The 17,221-nt window shown below is 49.9% G+C and overlaps 1 protein-coding gene across 1 annotated transcript in view; it reads left to right on the top strand.

Annotated features, from left to right (window-relative positions):
• Positions 1 to 15,117, top strand: part of WDR3 (WD repeat domain 3) — a gene marked incomplete at its 5' end in the record, with an annotated part of 33,034 nt that extends 17,917 nt beyond the window's left edge. Inside the window, 12 exon segments of the mRNA XM_040339223.1 lie at positions 58 to 114; positions 1,955 to 2,055; positions 4,584 to 4,695; positions 4,811 to 4,945; positions 6,502 to 6,552; positions 6,641 to 6,706; positions 9,382 to 9,474; positions 11,575 to 11,622; positions 12,099 to 12,142; positions 13,098 to 13,226; positions 13,672 to 13,765; positions 14,730 to 15,117. Of these exon segments, the coding sequence (XP_040195157.1) occupies positions 58 to 114; positions 1,955 to 2,055; positions 4,584 to 4,695; positions 4,811 to 4,945; positions 6,502 to 6,552; positions 6,641 to 6,706; positions 9,382 to 9,474; positions 11,575 to 11,622; positions 12,099 to 12,142; positions 13,098 to 13,226; positions 13,672 to 13,765; positions 14,730 to 14,885 (1,086 nt within the window).
• Positions 15,118 to 17,221: the final 2,104 nt, after the last annotated feature.

Below are 17,221 nucleotides of genomic sequence, written 5' to 3'. Positions count from 1 at the left end.
GATTCCAGGCCGTCGCATTGTAATTCTCACTCTAACAATCTCCTTGTGTCTCTGCAGTTCTTCCTGGCTTTGTATGGACACAAGCTGCCCGTCCTGTGTATGGACATCTCCTATGTAAGTATCGGGGGGGGGGGGGGGGAAAGGGGCAAATTATATAGTGCCCCAAATGTAGGAGGCAGATATCAGTTTCTCCCCTTCAACGTCCCCCATCTTTATATCAGTCGCCCCTTTTCAACGTAGTCCCCCATTTTTATATCACAGGTTCCCCCCCCCCCCCCCCTTTCAATGTCGTCCCCATCTTTATATCACACCCCCCCCTTTTGCATCACAATTCCCCCTTTTAGATCTCGGTCCCCCATCTTTATAATACAGGCCCTTCTTTCAACATAGTCCCCCCATCTTTGCATCTCCCCCCCCCCTATCTTTATATCAGTTTCCCCATCTTTATATAACCTCCCCCCACTTTGCATCTCAGTCCCCTATCTTTATATCACAGGCCCCCCCCTCTTCAACGTAGTCCCTCATCTTTATATCACAGCCTTCCCTTTACAACGTGGTTCCCTACCTTATGTCAGTCATCATCCCCCATCTTTAAATTACAGCCCCCCCCCAAAGGTCATACAGATATATGAAGGTTTTTTCCCTTTAGAACTACTGAAAGCAGACTTTTCACTTCAGGAAGGGGGGGGGTTGTGAGGGAGGCCCCCTCCTTGCCGAACCATACCAGGTCATATGCCCCCCAACATGCTTTGGGGGGGCATATGCTTTGGCCTGGACCACCCTGGCTGGTGGTTGTGGGGATCTGTGGGTGGGGGACTTATCAGAATCTCTTCCTTGTTATCTCCTCTCATACTCGGCTCCCAGGACTTTTCTAAAACCTCTCCCATCCTATGGAACTCCCTACCCCAATATTTGAAGCACAGTCCCCCCCCACCATTGAAGCACCGTCCCCCCCCCACCATTGAAGCACAGTCGTCGTCCCCACCATTGAAGCACAGTCGTCGTCCCCCCCCCATTGAAGCACATTCGTCGTCCCCACCATTGAAGCACAGTCGTCCCCCGTCCCCACCATTGAAGCACAGTCGTCCCCCGTCCCCACCATTGAAGCACAGTCGTCCCCCGTCCCCACCATTGAAGCACAGTCGTCCCCCGTCCCCACCATTGAAGCACAGTCGTCCCCCGTCCCCACCATTGAAGCACAGTCGTCCCCCGTCCCCACCATTGAAGCACAGTCGTCCCCCGTCCCCACCATTGAAGCACAGTCGTCCCCCGTCCCCACCATTGAAGCACAGTCGTCCCCCGTCCCCACCATTGAAGCACAGTCGTCCCCCGTCCCCACCATTGAAGCACAGTCGTCCCCCGTCCCCACCATTGAAGCACAGTCGTCCCCCGTCCCCACCATTGAAGCACAGTCGTCCCCCGTCCCCACCATTGAAGCACAGTCGCCCCCCGTCCCCACCATTGAAGCACAGTCGTCCCCCGTCCCCACCATTGAAGCACAGTCGTCCCCCGTCCCCACCATTGAAGCACAGTCGTCCCCCGTCCCCACCATTGAAGCACAGTCGTCCCCCTCCCCCACCATTGAAGCACAGTCGTCCCCCTCCCCCACCATTGAAGCACAGCCCCCCCCACCTTTGAAGCACAGGTTTCCCCCCCCACCATTGAAGCACCGTCCCCCCCCATCCGCCTTCAGGCACTCCTTGAAAACGAATTTATTCAGGGAAGCCTACTCCACCTAAAAACTGCACTTGGGCCACCTCCATCCGATCATCCTCTGCAGCTATTATTTTTTTTTTTTTGTATCACCTCCCCCCCTCCCTTTTAGATTGTAAGCTTCATGATCGGGGCCCTCGTAGTGCTTCTGTATTGCAATTGTACCGCCTCCCCTTCTATTGTAGAGCTCTGTGCAAATTGTTGGCGCCAAATAAATCCTGTTTATTATTAATCTTTGCAGGACAGCGCTATCATTGTCACCGGCTCTGCCGATCGGAATATAAAGATCTGGGGTCTGGACTTTGGGGACTGTCACCGCTCGCTCTTCGCCCACGATGACAGGTGATTGCGGCGCACCTTCTCCGCTGTGGGGGGAGGGGGGTTTCACGGTACAAAAGTGTCTAACAAGGGATAAAACTGCCCAAGCTCCTCCCCCTCACCTTTCTTCACAAGGAGCAAAAGGGAATATTAGAGGGTCACTTGTGACAACTTTGAGTCTGCTGGGGCTGCTGACATCACATCCAAGATGGCGGCACCTGGCAGCAGACCTTTGGCTGTCTACACAAGCGGGAATTTTACAGGCAAATATCCATAAAATACATTCAACGCACATATAGGGCCAGATTCTCGTACTTTTGCGGCGGGCGTAGCGTAAGCCATTTACACTACGCCGCCGCAACTTACTGGAGCAAGTGCCGTATTCCTCAAGCACTTGCTCCGTAGTTTGCGGCGGCGTAGTGTAAAAGGCCCGGCGTATCCACGCGTAATTCAAAGGGGGCGGCTTGTATTTAAATTAAGCGCGCCCCCGTGCCGATCGAACTGCGCATGCGCCGGGCTGAAAAATAGCCCAGTGCGCATGCTCCAGCTCACGACGGAAAACGTCAATGACGCCGACGTGTGCGTCATTGACGTAAAGTCGTATTCAAGAACGTAAACGCCACCTAGCGGCCGGCGGCGAATTACATTTAAGATCCGACAGTGTAAGTGACTTACACCTGTCGGATCTTGGCCGTATCTATGCGAAAATGATTCTAGGAATCACTCGCATAGATACCCGGGGCCAAAAAACAGATATACGATGGAGTATCCTGAGATACACCGTCGTAACTCTTTTTTGAGAATCTGGCCCATAATCTTTAACCACTTCAGCCCCGGAGGATTTGTCTGCCCAATGACCGGGCCATTTTTTTTTTGCGATTCAGCGCTGCGTCGCTTTAAGGCTGCATTCACACCTTAGCGCGGCGTTTTGTACCGCGATTTGCTGCGACAAAACGCGTCGTTTTTTAACCTTGTTTTCGCTAGGGGTGATTACACATTGTCGGCTATGCCGAACGCCGAAGCCGCCTGAAAAAAAGGGTCAGGGACTTGTTTTGAGCTTTAGGCGTACGGCGTTCGGCGTGGAGATGTGAACCATCTTCATAGAGAACAATGTTAAATCACCCCTCCAGCGTTTTTTAGGCTGCAATAGCGTCGGGCTTTAGGCATTAAAACGCCTAGGTGTGAATGGAGCCTAACTGACAATTGAGCGGTCGTGCGACGTAGCTCCCAAACAAAATTGACGTCATTTTTTTCCCCCCAGAAATAGAGCTTTCTTTTGTGGTATTTGATCATTTCTGCCTCTTTTTTTTTTTTTTTTTTTTTTTGTGGGCTATAAAAAAAAGAGCGAAATTTTTTAAGAAAAAAAAATAATATTTTTTAACTTTTTGCTATAATATCCCCAGCAAATATATATAAAAAAAATGTTTTCCCTCAGTTTAGGCCGATACATATTCTTCGACATATTTTTGGTAAAAATCGCAATATTGATTGGTTTGCGCGAAAGTTATAGCGTCTACAAAATGAGGGATATTTTTTTGGCATTCTTATAATTTTTATTATTATTATTAATAATAATAATATTATTATTATTATAAATGGCGATCTGCGATTTATTTTTTTATTTTTTTGTGACTGCGACATTATGGCGGACACCTCGGACACGTTTAAAACTATTTTTGGGACCATTGTCATTTATACAGCGATCAGTGCTATAAAAATGCACTGATTACTGTGTAAATTGCAGTGAGAGGGTTAACCACTAGGGGGCAGGGAAGGGGTTAAAGCAGAGGTCTACCCTAAAAAAATTACATAAACATGCTCTTTAAAAAAATGTAATGAAAAAAAATGGCTGTTGCTAGGCAGATCATCCTAATCTGCCACTTCCTATACAGCGGTAGTCTTCATTCTTCTCCTCCTCGCGTTGTCTTCTGTGGGGGCGAGCCGTCTTCTGCGACCTGTGTGTGTCCCAGAAGACAGTCACCCGTTCACAAAGCACCTCACAACTCGCGCAGTGAAGATGACGGTGCAGGCACACGATCCGTAGGACGGATCGGCCTTTGGGGGGGGGGGGGCGACATCGTGGGCACCCAGGACAGGTAAGTGTCCTTATTAGAAGTCAGCAGCTACAGTGTTTGTGGCTGGAACACCGCTTTTAGTGTGTCCTAGGGAGTGATTCTAACTGTGGGGGGGGGGGGGCGTGGCTACATGTGACACGACACTGATCACGATGACGGGGAACAGTAGATCAGTGTCCTGTCACTAGGCAGAACAGGGAAATGCCTTGTTTACAACGGCATCCCCCCGTTCTGCCTCTCCGTGACACGATCACAGGTCACCGGCGGACATCGGGTCCCGCGGTCGCCTGCTAGGCGGCAGATTCAAAGCTACGTACCTGTACGTGGCTTTGCCTGCCCGTGCCATTCTGCCAACGCATATCCTACGTTGGGCAGTCGGCAAGGGGTTAAACGCACACATAATCTTTTCGGGAAGATTGTTAAAATAAAAGATCTCTCGCCGGGGTCTCTCTAAGTATTTCCTCCTCCTCCTTGCAGCGTCATGTTTCTGCAGTTTGTTCCGAAGACGCATTTGTTCTTCAGCGGCGGGAAGGATCGGAAGGTGAAACAATGGGACGCCGATCACTTCCAGCAGATTCAGACTCTGGAGGTGAGTGAAGTCTGACCCTTCATATCAAGTAACATTTGCTTTCCATATGTTTGTCGGTCAATACGTCCGAATCGGCGAATGAAAATGTCTCCTCCCCTTTTTTTTGGTCCCTCAGGGCCACCATGGAGAAGTTTGGTGTTTGGCCATCAGTCCCAATGGTGACCACATTGTCTCGTCGTCGCATGACAAGTCGCTGCGGCTGTGGGAACGGACGAGGGATCCGCTCATCCTGGAGGAGGAGCAAGAGATGGTGAGAGGGGGGGGGGGGCCCCAGGTTATGTGATGGGGGCCCTGTGCCATGGAGGGTTCACAGGGGCCCCTCTTTCAGGTTTGTATTGCTAAACAAAGCTTAGTTGGTTATGGTTTGGGGACAGAGGAACTACTACTGAGGAGAAAGAGATGAAGTAGGCATAATGAGGCTTGTAATGGGGGGTGGGGGACTCTGCTGTGTGGCGGGAGGAGAGACGAGGCCTCTGCTGTGTGGTGGGAGGAGAGACGAGCCCTCTGCTGTGTGGTGGGAGGAGAGACGAGCCCTCTGCTGTGAGACGGGAGGAGAGGCGAGGCCTCAGCTGTGAGACGGGAGGAGAGACGAGGCCTCAGCTGTGAGACGGGAGGAGAGGCGAGGCCTCAGCTGCGGGACGGGAGGAGAGGCGGGGCCTCTGCTGCGGGACGGGAGGAGAGACGAGGCCTCTGCTGTGTGATGGGATGGGAGGAGAGACGAGGCCTCTGCTGTGTGATGGGATGGGAGGAGCGACGAGGCCTCTGCTGTGTGACGGGAGGAGAGACGAGGCCTCTGCTGTGTGACGGGAGGAGAGACGGGGCCTCTGCTGTGTGACGGGAGGAGAGACGGGGCCTCTGCTGTGTGACGGGAGGAGAGACGGGGCCTCTGCTGTGTGACGGGAGGAGAGACGGGGCCTCTGCTGTGTGACGGGAGGAGAGACGGGGCCTCTGCTGTGTGGCGGGAGGAGAGGCGAGGCCTCTGCTGTGTGACGGGAGGAGAGGCGAGGCCTCTGCTGCGGGAGGAGAGGCGAGGCCTCTGCTGCGGGGCGGGAGGAGAGGCGAGGCCTCTGCTGCGGGAGGAGAGGCGAGGCCTGTGCTGCGGGGCGGGAGGAGAGGCGAGGCCTGTGCTGCGGGACGGGAGGAGAGGCGAGGCCTGTGCTGCGGGACGGGAGGAGAGGCGAGGCCTGTGCTGCGGGACGGGAGGAGAGGCGAGGCCTGTGCTGCGGGACGGGAGGCGAGGCGAGGCCTGTGCTGCGGGACGGGAGGAGAGGCGAGGCCTGTGCTGCGGGAGGAGAGGCGAGGCCTGTGCTGCGGGACGGGAGGAGAGGCGAGGCCTGTGCTGCGGGACGGGAGGAGAGGCGAGGCCTGTGCTGCGGGACGGGAGGAGAGGCGAGGCCTGTGCTGCGGGACGGGAGGAGAGGCGAGGCCTGTGCTGCGGGACGGGAGGAGAGGCGAGGCCCCTGCTGCGGGACGGGAGGAGAGGCGAGGCCCCTGCTGCGTGACGGGAGGAGAGGCGAGGCCTGTGCTACGGGAGGAGAGGCGAGGCCTCATGTGTGAAGGTAGCTGTTAATACCCACCTCTGCACTGCCCCCGTGTGGCAGCTGTGTGCGGAGCCCTTCCCCAGCATGTGGGTAATGACGGCAGTGTTTCAGATGTGTGCTGTGAGGCCACACCCCCTCACAGAATAGTTTTGCCATAAATAATTGTAGAGCGAGTGCCACCGCCACCACTCACAGTTAGGATTGGTGGGCTGGGCTCTCTGTATGGATGAATTGCTGATAACTGTTTGTATTTCTCCCATTCCAGCAACGTGAAGCCGAGTTTGAGGCGAGCGTAGGGAAAGGAGACCAGCCGGTGGTAAGTTGGATGTCCATGTTTTCTCACCTTGTGGTAACGAAGGGTCCAAACTGGGTCCATAATAATGATGGCGTTCCTTTCTCGGCAGGTGGCGGGAGAGAAGGAAGGAGAGACGGGGCTGGCGGGAAAGAAGACCATCGAGACCGTGAAAGCCGTAAGTGAAATCTGTTTCCTCCTCTTTATTGGCCCATCCCCCCCAATCTCATACAGCATCTGCCCCAGTACTTGTGTTTCCCTATACAGTTATATATATATGTGTTTTACTTTTTTTCTTAAAGTGGAGTTCCGGCCACAATTTCACTTTTTAAATATAAATACCCCTGTAATACACAAGCTTAATGTATTCTAGTAAAGTTAGTCTGTAAACTAAGGTCCGTTTTGTTAGGTTGTTACAGCATTTAGACACTTTATAAAATAGAAATTGACTGGGGCCATCTTAAGTGTGGGCATCATGAAGCCAGACTGTATGACTTCCTGGATTTCAGCCTTGCAGATCTCGCACATGCTCAGTGCTGCACAAGCAGTGTCAGATCAGGTTTCAGCACCTGTGCTGTCCAAGTCACATGATTCTTTGAGACTGGGGAGTGCACAGACTCCTGGAAAGTTACACCCACTACATTCCCAGGAGTCTGTGCGGTGTAGTTTAGGAAGCATTAAGCACCTAGGTGCAGGAAGTGGGAAGATTAACTATTCTGCCTAGCAACAACACTTTGAAGGCATCTAAAAACTAATTTTTTTTCGTAAAGGACTAATGACATTTTTTTAAAACTACTGACGTAAGGTTATATTTATGGGTGGAACTCCACTTTAACTTTTGTAAAAAAAATAAGCAAAAAAAACAAAAAAAAATTATGTTTATGTCATTTGAAAAAAAAGCATTTTTTTTATGTATATATTATAATATAATTTATTTATTATTATCATTTTTCTTTAAATGCCATAAATATAATTGTACTTATTTTTTATTTTTTTTACTTTTGATTATATTTATATATATATATATATATAACAACCCATTATCAATCCTGATGGCTGATCTAATTTCTTGAGACCCGAAAATGCCAGGACAGTAAAAAAAACAAAAGACAAATCACTCCTTTTTTGGAAAGAAAAACGTCCCCAAAGTATTTAGTAAGAGCCATGGGGCGTTTTTTGGCGTTTTTTTCATTTTTTTGGTCACAATTATTTTATTTATTTTTTATTTATTTTTTACATCCTATCACCAGCACAGTACAGCTTCAGCATATGACTGGTGTTGGTGATCAGGGACACTGACTGGTGGCAGTATGTAAAATAATAAATATATGTCCCCCCCCCCCCCCCCCTCAAATCATCATTCTCTGCAACTATTACCTTTTGTACCACCAGCCCCTCCCTTTAGAATGTAAGCTCTATGAGTCGGGCCCTCCTGTACCTTCTGTATTGTACTGTAATTGTGCTGTCCCCGCCCCCCTTTCTACATTGTAAAGCGATGCGTAAAGAATCGTGTAGAATAATAATAATAATAATGTATATATTTTTTATTTTCCTCTTTATTTTTTACATAGTAAAGAAAAAAGTACAAACAAAATAAAAATAATAAAAAAATATATCATATTTATCTGGATATTGCGCGCTCCGGCGAATTAGCGCGCACCCCTAAAGTAGACCCGCATTCCTGTAAAAAAAAAAACATTTTAGTACTTAGTTTTGGTGTCTTGCGCGGCGTCCATCGGCGGCCTCGTCGGGTCCGTCTGCGGCTTCGGTGGTGTCGTCCTCGTCGGGTCCGGCGTCCTTCTGCGGCGTCCTCCCCGCTCGATCCCAGCTTCCCGCGCTAGTTTGAAACACTGCGCAGTACACTCGCGTATAGTTGGGCAGGCTCGGCTCCTCTCGCGGTCACGTCCTGTGCGTCCAGGACGTGACCGCGAGAGGAGCCGAGCCTGCCCGACTATACCCAAGTGTACTGCGCTCGGTATATGCCGGCGCAGTGGTTCAAACTCGGCGCGGGTATCGGCATATATCGCGCACCCACGATTTTGCCCTGACTTTCAGGGCAAAAAAGTGCGCGGTATACGCCGATAAATACAGTAACTTTTCTCTTTTTTACTTCTTCTTTTTTTTTTTTTTTATACTTGCAAAGTAAAGAAAAAAGTACAAATAAAATAAAAAAATATAACTTTTCTCTTTTTACTTTTTATTTTAATTTTTTTATACATGCAAAGTAAAGAAAACAGTTTGTGTGTGTGTGTGTGTGTGTGTGTGTGTATGTGTATGTATATATGTGTGTGTATGTATATGTGTGTGTGTGTGTGTGTGTGTGTGTGTGTATGTATATATGTGTGTATATGTATATGTGTGTGTGTGTGTGTATATATATATATATAATAAAATTAAAAAAATATACAAACTTTGTTCTTTACTTTGCAAGTATAAAAAAAAAAAAAGGTAAAGAGACAAGTTTTTTTTATAAAAAAAAAAATTCTATTTGTTGTTTTTTTTTTTTTTTTTTTTTTTTTTTTACTTTGACTTTTGTAAGAAAAAATTAAGAAAAAGGTAAAAAAAAAAAAAGTGACCAGTATGGATCTCAGCAGGAACAAAGATTGTCTCTGGACAGCCGCACTCTGAACAAGTTGTAGCCTTTTATTAAAAGGACAGCACTACAAGTCACAGCAAAATAAAATAAAACCTGACATCTGACGCGTTTCGCACTGAAACTATTGCTTAGTCCTAGCCATTCCTGCTTTGCTAAGTGCATTGCCTGCCCCCGAGTTGTCTGCAATGGAGGATAGTCATCGGGGTTCCCACCTTTCCCCAGTATGGATCTCACCGTCCTTTTTTTATCTCTTTCAGACGGAGCGCATCATGGAGGCCGTGGAGCTCCACCGAGAGGAGACCACCAAAGTGCGGGAACACGAGGCGCTGTGCAGAGCGGCTGGGAAAGAGGTGATGAGAGCCGACAACCCGACTTCTGTTCTACAGAATACAACTAATCCGATAATAATCCTTCCACATCGCGGCCACGCTCATTGGTGCAGCGGGCGCGCACGCGTCTCCTATCGCTCTAAAAAGCGGCCAACGTACACCTATGGCGATTCGCGCGGTCGTGCCAACCTGCCGCAGTATAATGACGGTGGCTGGTCGGCGAGCGGTTTGGGCCAAACCATTTTAAGTTAAAATGTAGAGTTGGGCTTTAACCACTTGCCGACCGCCGCCAGTAGATATACGTCGGCAGAATGGCTGGTGTGCGCAAAGCAACGTTTCTTTGAAATTCCCACCGTGTGGGCGGCCGCCGCAAGCTCCGTGGCCGTGCCTGCGGGACCCGCGGACTCAATGTCCCGCGATTGTCTCATGGAGAGGCAGAACGGGGAGATATCAATGTAAACCAGGCAGTTCCCTGTTCTGCCTAGTGACAGGACACTGATCTACTGCTCTCTGTGATCGGGAGCAGTGATCAGTGTCGTGTCACAGTAATCCCCGCCCCCACACAGTTAGAATCACTCCCTAGGACACACTAAACCCCTTGATCGCCCCCCCCCCCTAGTGGTTAACCCCTTCCCTGCAAATGACATTTATACAGTAATCGGTGCATTTTTATAGCACCGATCGCTGTATAAATGGCAATGGTCCCAAAATAGCGCCGAAAGAGTCCGATGTGTCCGCCACAATGTCGCAGTCATGATAAAAATCGCTGATCGCCGCCATTACTAGTAGAAAAAAAAATATATACTAATCAAAATGCCATAAAAATACCCCCTATTTTCTAGATGCTATGGGCCAGATTCACAGCAGAGATACGCCGTCGTATCTCTGTTTCTATCTATGCGGCGGATTCATAGAACCAGTTACGCATAGATATCCCTAAGATCCAACAGGTGTAATTGTTTTACACTGTCGGATCTTAGGGTGCAATACCGCGGCCGCCGCTGGGGGGAGTTTGCGTCGTAAACCAGCGTCGGGTATGCAAATTAGCAGTTACGGCGATTCCCGACGGATTTTCGCGTTCGCTACGTCGTCGCTAGTCTAGTTTCCCGTCGCAATTTTAGTCGTCTTACCTGCCCTAACTTTACACAGCAAACGTATGTGCTGTATAAAGTATGGCTGTCGTTCCCGCGTCGAAATTTAAAAATGTTTTCTTCTTGCGTAAGACGTCCGGGAATACGAAAGTACGCTACGCACGTCGCCGTTCGAAAAAAATGACGTCACTTCGCGCAAAGCACGGCGGGAATTTCAAAACGGAGCATGCGCAGTAGGTCCGGCGCGGGAGCGCGCCTAATTTAAATGGCACACGCCCCTTTGAATTACGCGGGCTTACGCCGGAGGCCGCCGGCGTAAGTTTTCACGCAAGTGCTTGGTGAATCAGGCACTTGCGATGAAAACTTGCGGCGGTGTAACGTATCTACGGTATGATCAAAACGTATCTAAGATACGTTACGCTGCCGCGATTTTACGTGAATCTGGCCCTATAACTTTTGCGCAAGCCAATCAAACGCTTATTGCAATTTTTTTTTTTTTACCAAAAATATGTAGAAGAATACGAATCGACCTAAACTGAGGGAAAAAATTATTTTTTTAATGTATTTTTGGGGGTATTTATTCTAGCAAAAAAATTTTTTATATATATATAATATACATTTTTTTTTTTTTTTTATTGTCGCTCTATTTTTGTTTATAGCGCAAAAAATAAAAACCGCAGAGGTGATCAAATGAAACCTCTGTTTGTGGGGGGAAAAAAAGGACGCCAATTTCGTTTTGGGAGCCACGTCGCACGACCGCGCAATTGTCAGTTAAAGCGACGCAGTGCCGAATCGCAAAAAAAAAGTGACCTGGTCATTGGGCAGCCAAATCCTACCGGGGCTGAAGTGGTTTATAAAATGCGAGGAGGAGGGGCTTAAAGCCTAACTCCCCTTTTTTAAATAGTTCGGGCCAAGCTGGCCCAAACAAACTATTTTAAAGGGTAGAGTTAATGACAAGTCACATGGTACATTGGGGGAGGGGTAAATACCGAACGACTAATAATTGCCACCTTGTGTTCTTCACTCGCAGCTCCCCCGGAGGATTCACCCCGTCCTGCAGGCTTACGGGAACATCTCGGTAAGTGTGGGAGAGACCAAGTCATATACAGGGGTGGGGGGGAATAATAAACCTTTCTCTGGGGGGGTTCAGTCCATCTACCTATCAGCTGGTGGCCCCTCCCCCGAGTTCCCCCGGATGTGTCGCTGGAACGCCCGGTATTTGCGTATTACAGAATTGTTGCTGTCAGTCAATGAAAACCTAAATTCCAGCGCCGCCACTGTAATGACCACTAGATGGCGCTGTTACCCCATTTCTATAAGAACTTCGTTGTATCTCTTCGGATTCTGAAGCTTCCAGAGTTGGGAACATTCTATAAATCATCACCGGTATAAAAACTCTTCTAGGGAGGGGCAGAAGGGATAATTCTCCCACCCTGGGGGGGGGGCAGATTTTTATTATACCCCCCCCCCCCCCCCCCCCCCATAGAGGGTAAATGATCAGGTTTTATATCAAGCTGTACATTTCTGTTACTAACCTTCCCGTCTCCTCCGCAGTCCTCGGAATATGTTCTGGATGTCGTAAAGAAAGTGAGATCCAGGTAGGTGTCCCCTCCTGAGTTGTGTATCTGTATGTATGGGGGGGGGGGGATTTGGACAGAAAGGGTCCCCTGCCTCCCATTTCTGTGCTTTGTGCATGCAGAGTGCAGGATTACATAATTACTCCCTCCTCGGGAAAAACATACTAGATTCCCCCCTCCATTAGAAATCATAGGGCCCCATGCAGCCTACCTCACAGGTGTCCCCCCCCCCAATTAGAAATCATAGGGCCCCATGCAGCCTACCTCCCAGGTGGTCCCCCCCCAATTAGAAATCATAGGGCCCCATGCTGTCTACCTCGCAGGTGTGTGTGTCTCCCCCCATTGGAAATCATAGGGCCCCATGCAGCCTACCTCACAGGTGTGTCCCCCTCCCCCCATTAGAAATCATAGGGCCCCATGCAGCCTACCTCACAGGTGTGTGTGTGTCCCCCTCCCCATTAGAAATCATAGGGCCCCATGCAGCCTACCTCACAGGTGTGTCCCCCTCCCCCCATTAGAAATCATAGGGCCCTATGCAGCCTACCTCACAGGTGTGTGTCCCCCCCCCCCCCATTAGAAATCATAGGGCCCTATGCAGCATACCTCGCAGGTGTCCCCCCCCCCCCCTCTATTAGAAATCATAGGGCCCCATGCAGCCTACCTCACAGGTGTGTCCCCCTCCCCATTAGAAATCATAGGGCCCTGTGCAGCCTACCTCGCTGTCACTGTTGTAGCAGTCTGACGCCGCAGCTCATACATAGCAGCTGGAACAGCGACACCTTCTGGCTGCAGAGGCAAACAGCGTTTTGTAGACTTTCTGCAGTCGTCTCATACAGTGAATATCACTAAAATATAAGAGCGGGGAATGGGGGAGGGACAGTGTGGGAATGGGGGAGGGCCAGTGTGGGAGTGGGGGAGGGCAGTCTTGGGATGGATATGGACTGATTTTTTCCTGGAATTGTTGTCTGTGTTGCAGTGAGTTGGAGGAGTCGCTGCTTGTCCTGCCGTTCTCCTACGTCCCCGACCTGCTGACCCTCTTCAGGGATTACATCCTCCGCAGTCTGGAGGTGGAGCTTATCTGCCGCTGCCTCTTCTTCCTGCTCAGGTAAGGGAATCAACTTGGTCCTGATGCAAGCAGTGGGAGGAGTTATGCAAATATTGAAATGCCCTGATGGGTGTGTCTGGAACAGAGGGCAGGCCCTTGGGAGGAGTTATACAAATATCAAAATTCATTGACAGGTGGGTCTCGGGAGCAGTGAGTTGGCTTTTGGGAGGAGTTATGCAAATATTGAAGTGCCCTTATGGGTGGGTGTGTCTGGAGCAGTGGGCGGACCCTTGGGAGGAGTTATGCAAATATCAAACAGCATTCATGGGTGGGGTCTGGAGCAGTGGGTGGGTGCTTGGGAGGAGTTATGTAAATATTAAAATGCCTTAATGGGTGGGTGTTAGTCTAGAGGAGTGGGTGTTCCCCTGATAGACTGAATTTGCATGTAGACCTCCCTAGGTAACACCCACATGTGACCTGAGATCCCTCTTCCTCTTGTATTCAGGATTCATTTTGGACAAATCACAAGCAACCAGATGCTGCTGGGTGTCATGGAAGACCTGAAGAACTGCACCATCTCCCGGGTGTCGGAGGTTCGGGTAAGAAACACTCTGAAATACACTGCTGTGGAAGGAATAGTGTCCCATCATTGGTGTCAGTGGGGGGAATAGTGTCCCATCATTGGTGTCAGTGGGAGGAATAGTGTCCCATCATTGGTGTCAGTGGGAAGAATAGTGTCCCATCATTGATATCAGTGGGAGGAATAGTGTCCCATCATTGGTGTGGGTGGGAGGAATAGTGTCCCATCATTGGTGTCGGTGGGAGGAATAGTGTCCCATCATTGGTGTCGGTGGGAGGAATAGTGTCCCATCATTGGTGTCGGTGGGAGGAATAATGTCCCATCATTGGTGTCGGTGGGAGGAATAGTGCCCTATCATTGGCGTCGGTGGGAGGAATAGTGTCCCATCATTGGCGTCGGTGGGAGGAATAGTGCCCCAGGGCTAGATAAAGGCAGGCAAAGGGCCACAGTTTGGAGCCTGCTGGGCTAGAGCACTATGGGTTACCTAAAACATCACAGTGGATGCTGTGAACCAATACTGAACTGAGGGTGTTGCTCGAGGCTTCCAACGGGTTCTCTTTTGATAAACCGCTGGTAGTGCCGGCGAGGATGAAGCTCGTCCTAGCTCTGTGGATACCAATATTAAAGTCCTTCACTGCACCTCACTACAAAGACCCGTGTGTGAAAAAGTCTCAGCCCAGCTCCGTCCGGGGCCACCCCTTTCCACAGGGATTGATCATGATTGGGCCCTGTGGGTGGGGCGGTGGCCCCGGATGGAGCCGGGCTGAGGCTGTTTTTCACACACGGGTCTTTGTAGCGATGTGCAGTGAAGAACTTTTCATTTTTAGTATTGGTATCGCCAGTAGATGCTGCTTGCTTTGCAGCTCCATTTCTCTGATTGAACTTCTCGATCATGTGATCACTGTGATTGTCACATGATCGGGGGGCTTTTTTCCCCACAAATCATCTCTATACTGATTTTTGTTGCCTCTCCATTCCTCTAGGACGTCATGGGGGTAAACATGGCCGCCCTGCACTTCTTAAAGCGAGAAATTGAAGACAAGGAGGAAGTCCTGTTCTTTGCCGACGCCACCGAGAAGTTCGAGGACAAGAGGAGGAAGCGGAAGAAAAAGGAGAAGCTGATGCTGACCGTAGCATGATAACCCCCCTGCCCTTATGTGTCATCCAATCACGGCCTCACCATTCACCTCGAGAGCTTCCGAAATAGAGACTTTGTGATTGGTCAGGGCTGTTCTACTCTGAGTGTAGAGACTTGGACCATACCATTCACACATATTGTGTGGGGGAGGAGATTCAGGAGGCCCTGCTTGCTATGTACAGAGACCTCACTTTTGGAAAAACATATTTTAATAAAAATATTTTATAAGTGTGGCTGATGATGCTGTTCCTGGATGGAGAGAATCTGATACAATCATTTTAGTGAAAAGGGACAAGATAGTATTGCGCTTGGCCACACCATGAGCCCAGCGGTGGACATACCATTTGTGCAGACCCTCCAGAAGGGCCATCTAGGACAGTGATGGGGAACCTTGGCAACCCGGATGTTTTGGAACTACATTTCCCATGATTCTCAACTACACTGCAGAGTGCATTAGCATCATGGGAAATGCAGTTCCAAAACATCTGGGGTGCCAAGGTTCCCCATCACTGGCCTAGGACCTGTTTTGACTGGGATGGGTGGGTGTTGGGAGCTCGCTCACTGTCATGTGGACCAGAACATGGCCTACTTCTATGCAACGGTCAGCCAATACACCATAAGGAACCTGAAATGTGAATGGGCCCCTTGGAGTGGTGGGCAATGGCCTAAAGGGCCCTACTGCAGAAACAATCTTTGTCCCTAACCCCTCCCCCCCCCCCAATTTCAGATAAAAACCTGTGCATGAGGGTCATCACCCATAGGCCGTGTGTTACATCAAAGTTCTATTTCGGCGTTTCCTGAATATATGTGTAATGGTGTGTCTCGGTACTAAAGAGGTGGAGCTATTTCACCTCAACCAACAATCGGATTCCGACTTGAGGGCAAGTGGGTATCTGGCTGGGGTCAGACGCGTAGAGTGGGGATCTCGGACGCGTAGAGTGGGGATCTCGGACGCGTAGAGTGGGGATCTCGGACGCGTAGAGTGGGGATCTCGGACGCGTAGAGTGGGGATCTCGGACGCGTAGAGTGGGGATCTCGGACGCGTAGAGTGGGGATCTCGGACGCGTAGAGTGGGGATCTCGGACGCGTAGAGTGGGGATCTCGGACGCGTAGAGTGGGGATCTCGGACGCGTAGAGTGGGGATCTCTGCGGTCGGACGCGTAGAGTGGGGATCTCTGCGGTCGGACGCGTAGAGTGGGGATCTCTGCGGATGCAGTGTAAGGATCTCTATAGATGGGTATAATGTCTGGAGCTCTGTCAATGGATACAATGTAAGGATGTTGTGTATAATGTACAGATGTTGGATGGAACGTCTGGAGCTCTGATGTTGGATACAATTCAAGGAACTTAGACTAGACTGGAGGAGATTAGGGCCACATCTTGCCTGTCTAAGGTGGGGGTGCAGTAAAAAAATCTCAGTGGCAGAGGCTAGGGCAGTGTAGATGGTATCAGCAGAGTGGGGGAGTGTAAAGAAATCGGTGAGGCTGAGGACAAGGGTCACCACTGTTCTTTTTTTTTTTTTTTTTTTTTTCATCCCCGCACAGGATACAGGCACTAACATCTCCACACACACTGTAGCTGAAATCTGATTCCCCTCCCCCCCAGGCCATTTCATGTGGCCCTTGCACCTCTCCTGCAACTGCAGAAGAGCTCCAGCCCTCTGGTCCTATTCCAGACCCTTACTTTCTGCTTTCAAGCAATGCATCCAGCAGCAGCATAAGGAAAGGGGGGTGTTCTGTGATGTAAGGGAGAGTGGGGAACTCAACTTCTGATGGTGGGGTGGCTCTCGACATCTAATATATGGGGAGGGGATGCGCTGTACATTTAATCTTACAGATACAACCGGCCCTTTTGAGGGCCCACAATGAAATTTGAGTTTGACAACCCTGGTGTAGCTGGTTACTGTGTTGCAGTTCTGACCTGTGAAGCAGATGTCCTCTGCACACACTGTAGCTGAAATCTGATTCCTTTACACACCGCTATGATCTGCACAATGTGTAGCTGGTTACTGTGTTACAACCAGGCAGCTTCAAAGATCAGAATGGCAACTCAGCTGCACACTGCACAGATCATAGCGGTACGTAAGGGGGAAGAGGAGATCTTCGTGCCTGTGTTCAGGATGGGGGAAAGGTCCGGGAATCGGAGATGGCCAGCACAGCAGCAAGGGAGGCACAACTGAAAACTGGGGAGCGCAGCCCACCCCAGCACCTCCCCTAGATCCGGCCATGGAGAGGTTGAGTAGACCCCAGTAGATCATCTTTATGCGACATTCCTGGCTGGTGCTATCTCAGTCTAATGTCTCGGCCCACATTGAAGTGATCGATCAGACAAAAACAA

Source organism: Rana temporaria, chromosome 2 (assembly GCF_905171775.1).
Source record: "Rana temporaria chromosome 2, aRanTem1.1, whole genome shotgun sequence".
NCBI lineage: Eukaryota > Metazoa > Chordata > Amphibia > Anura > Ranidae > Rana > Rana temporaria.
This window is presented reverse-complemented; position numbering and strand designations above follow the sequence as displayed.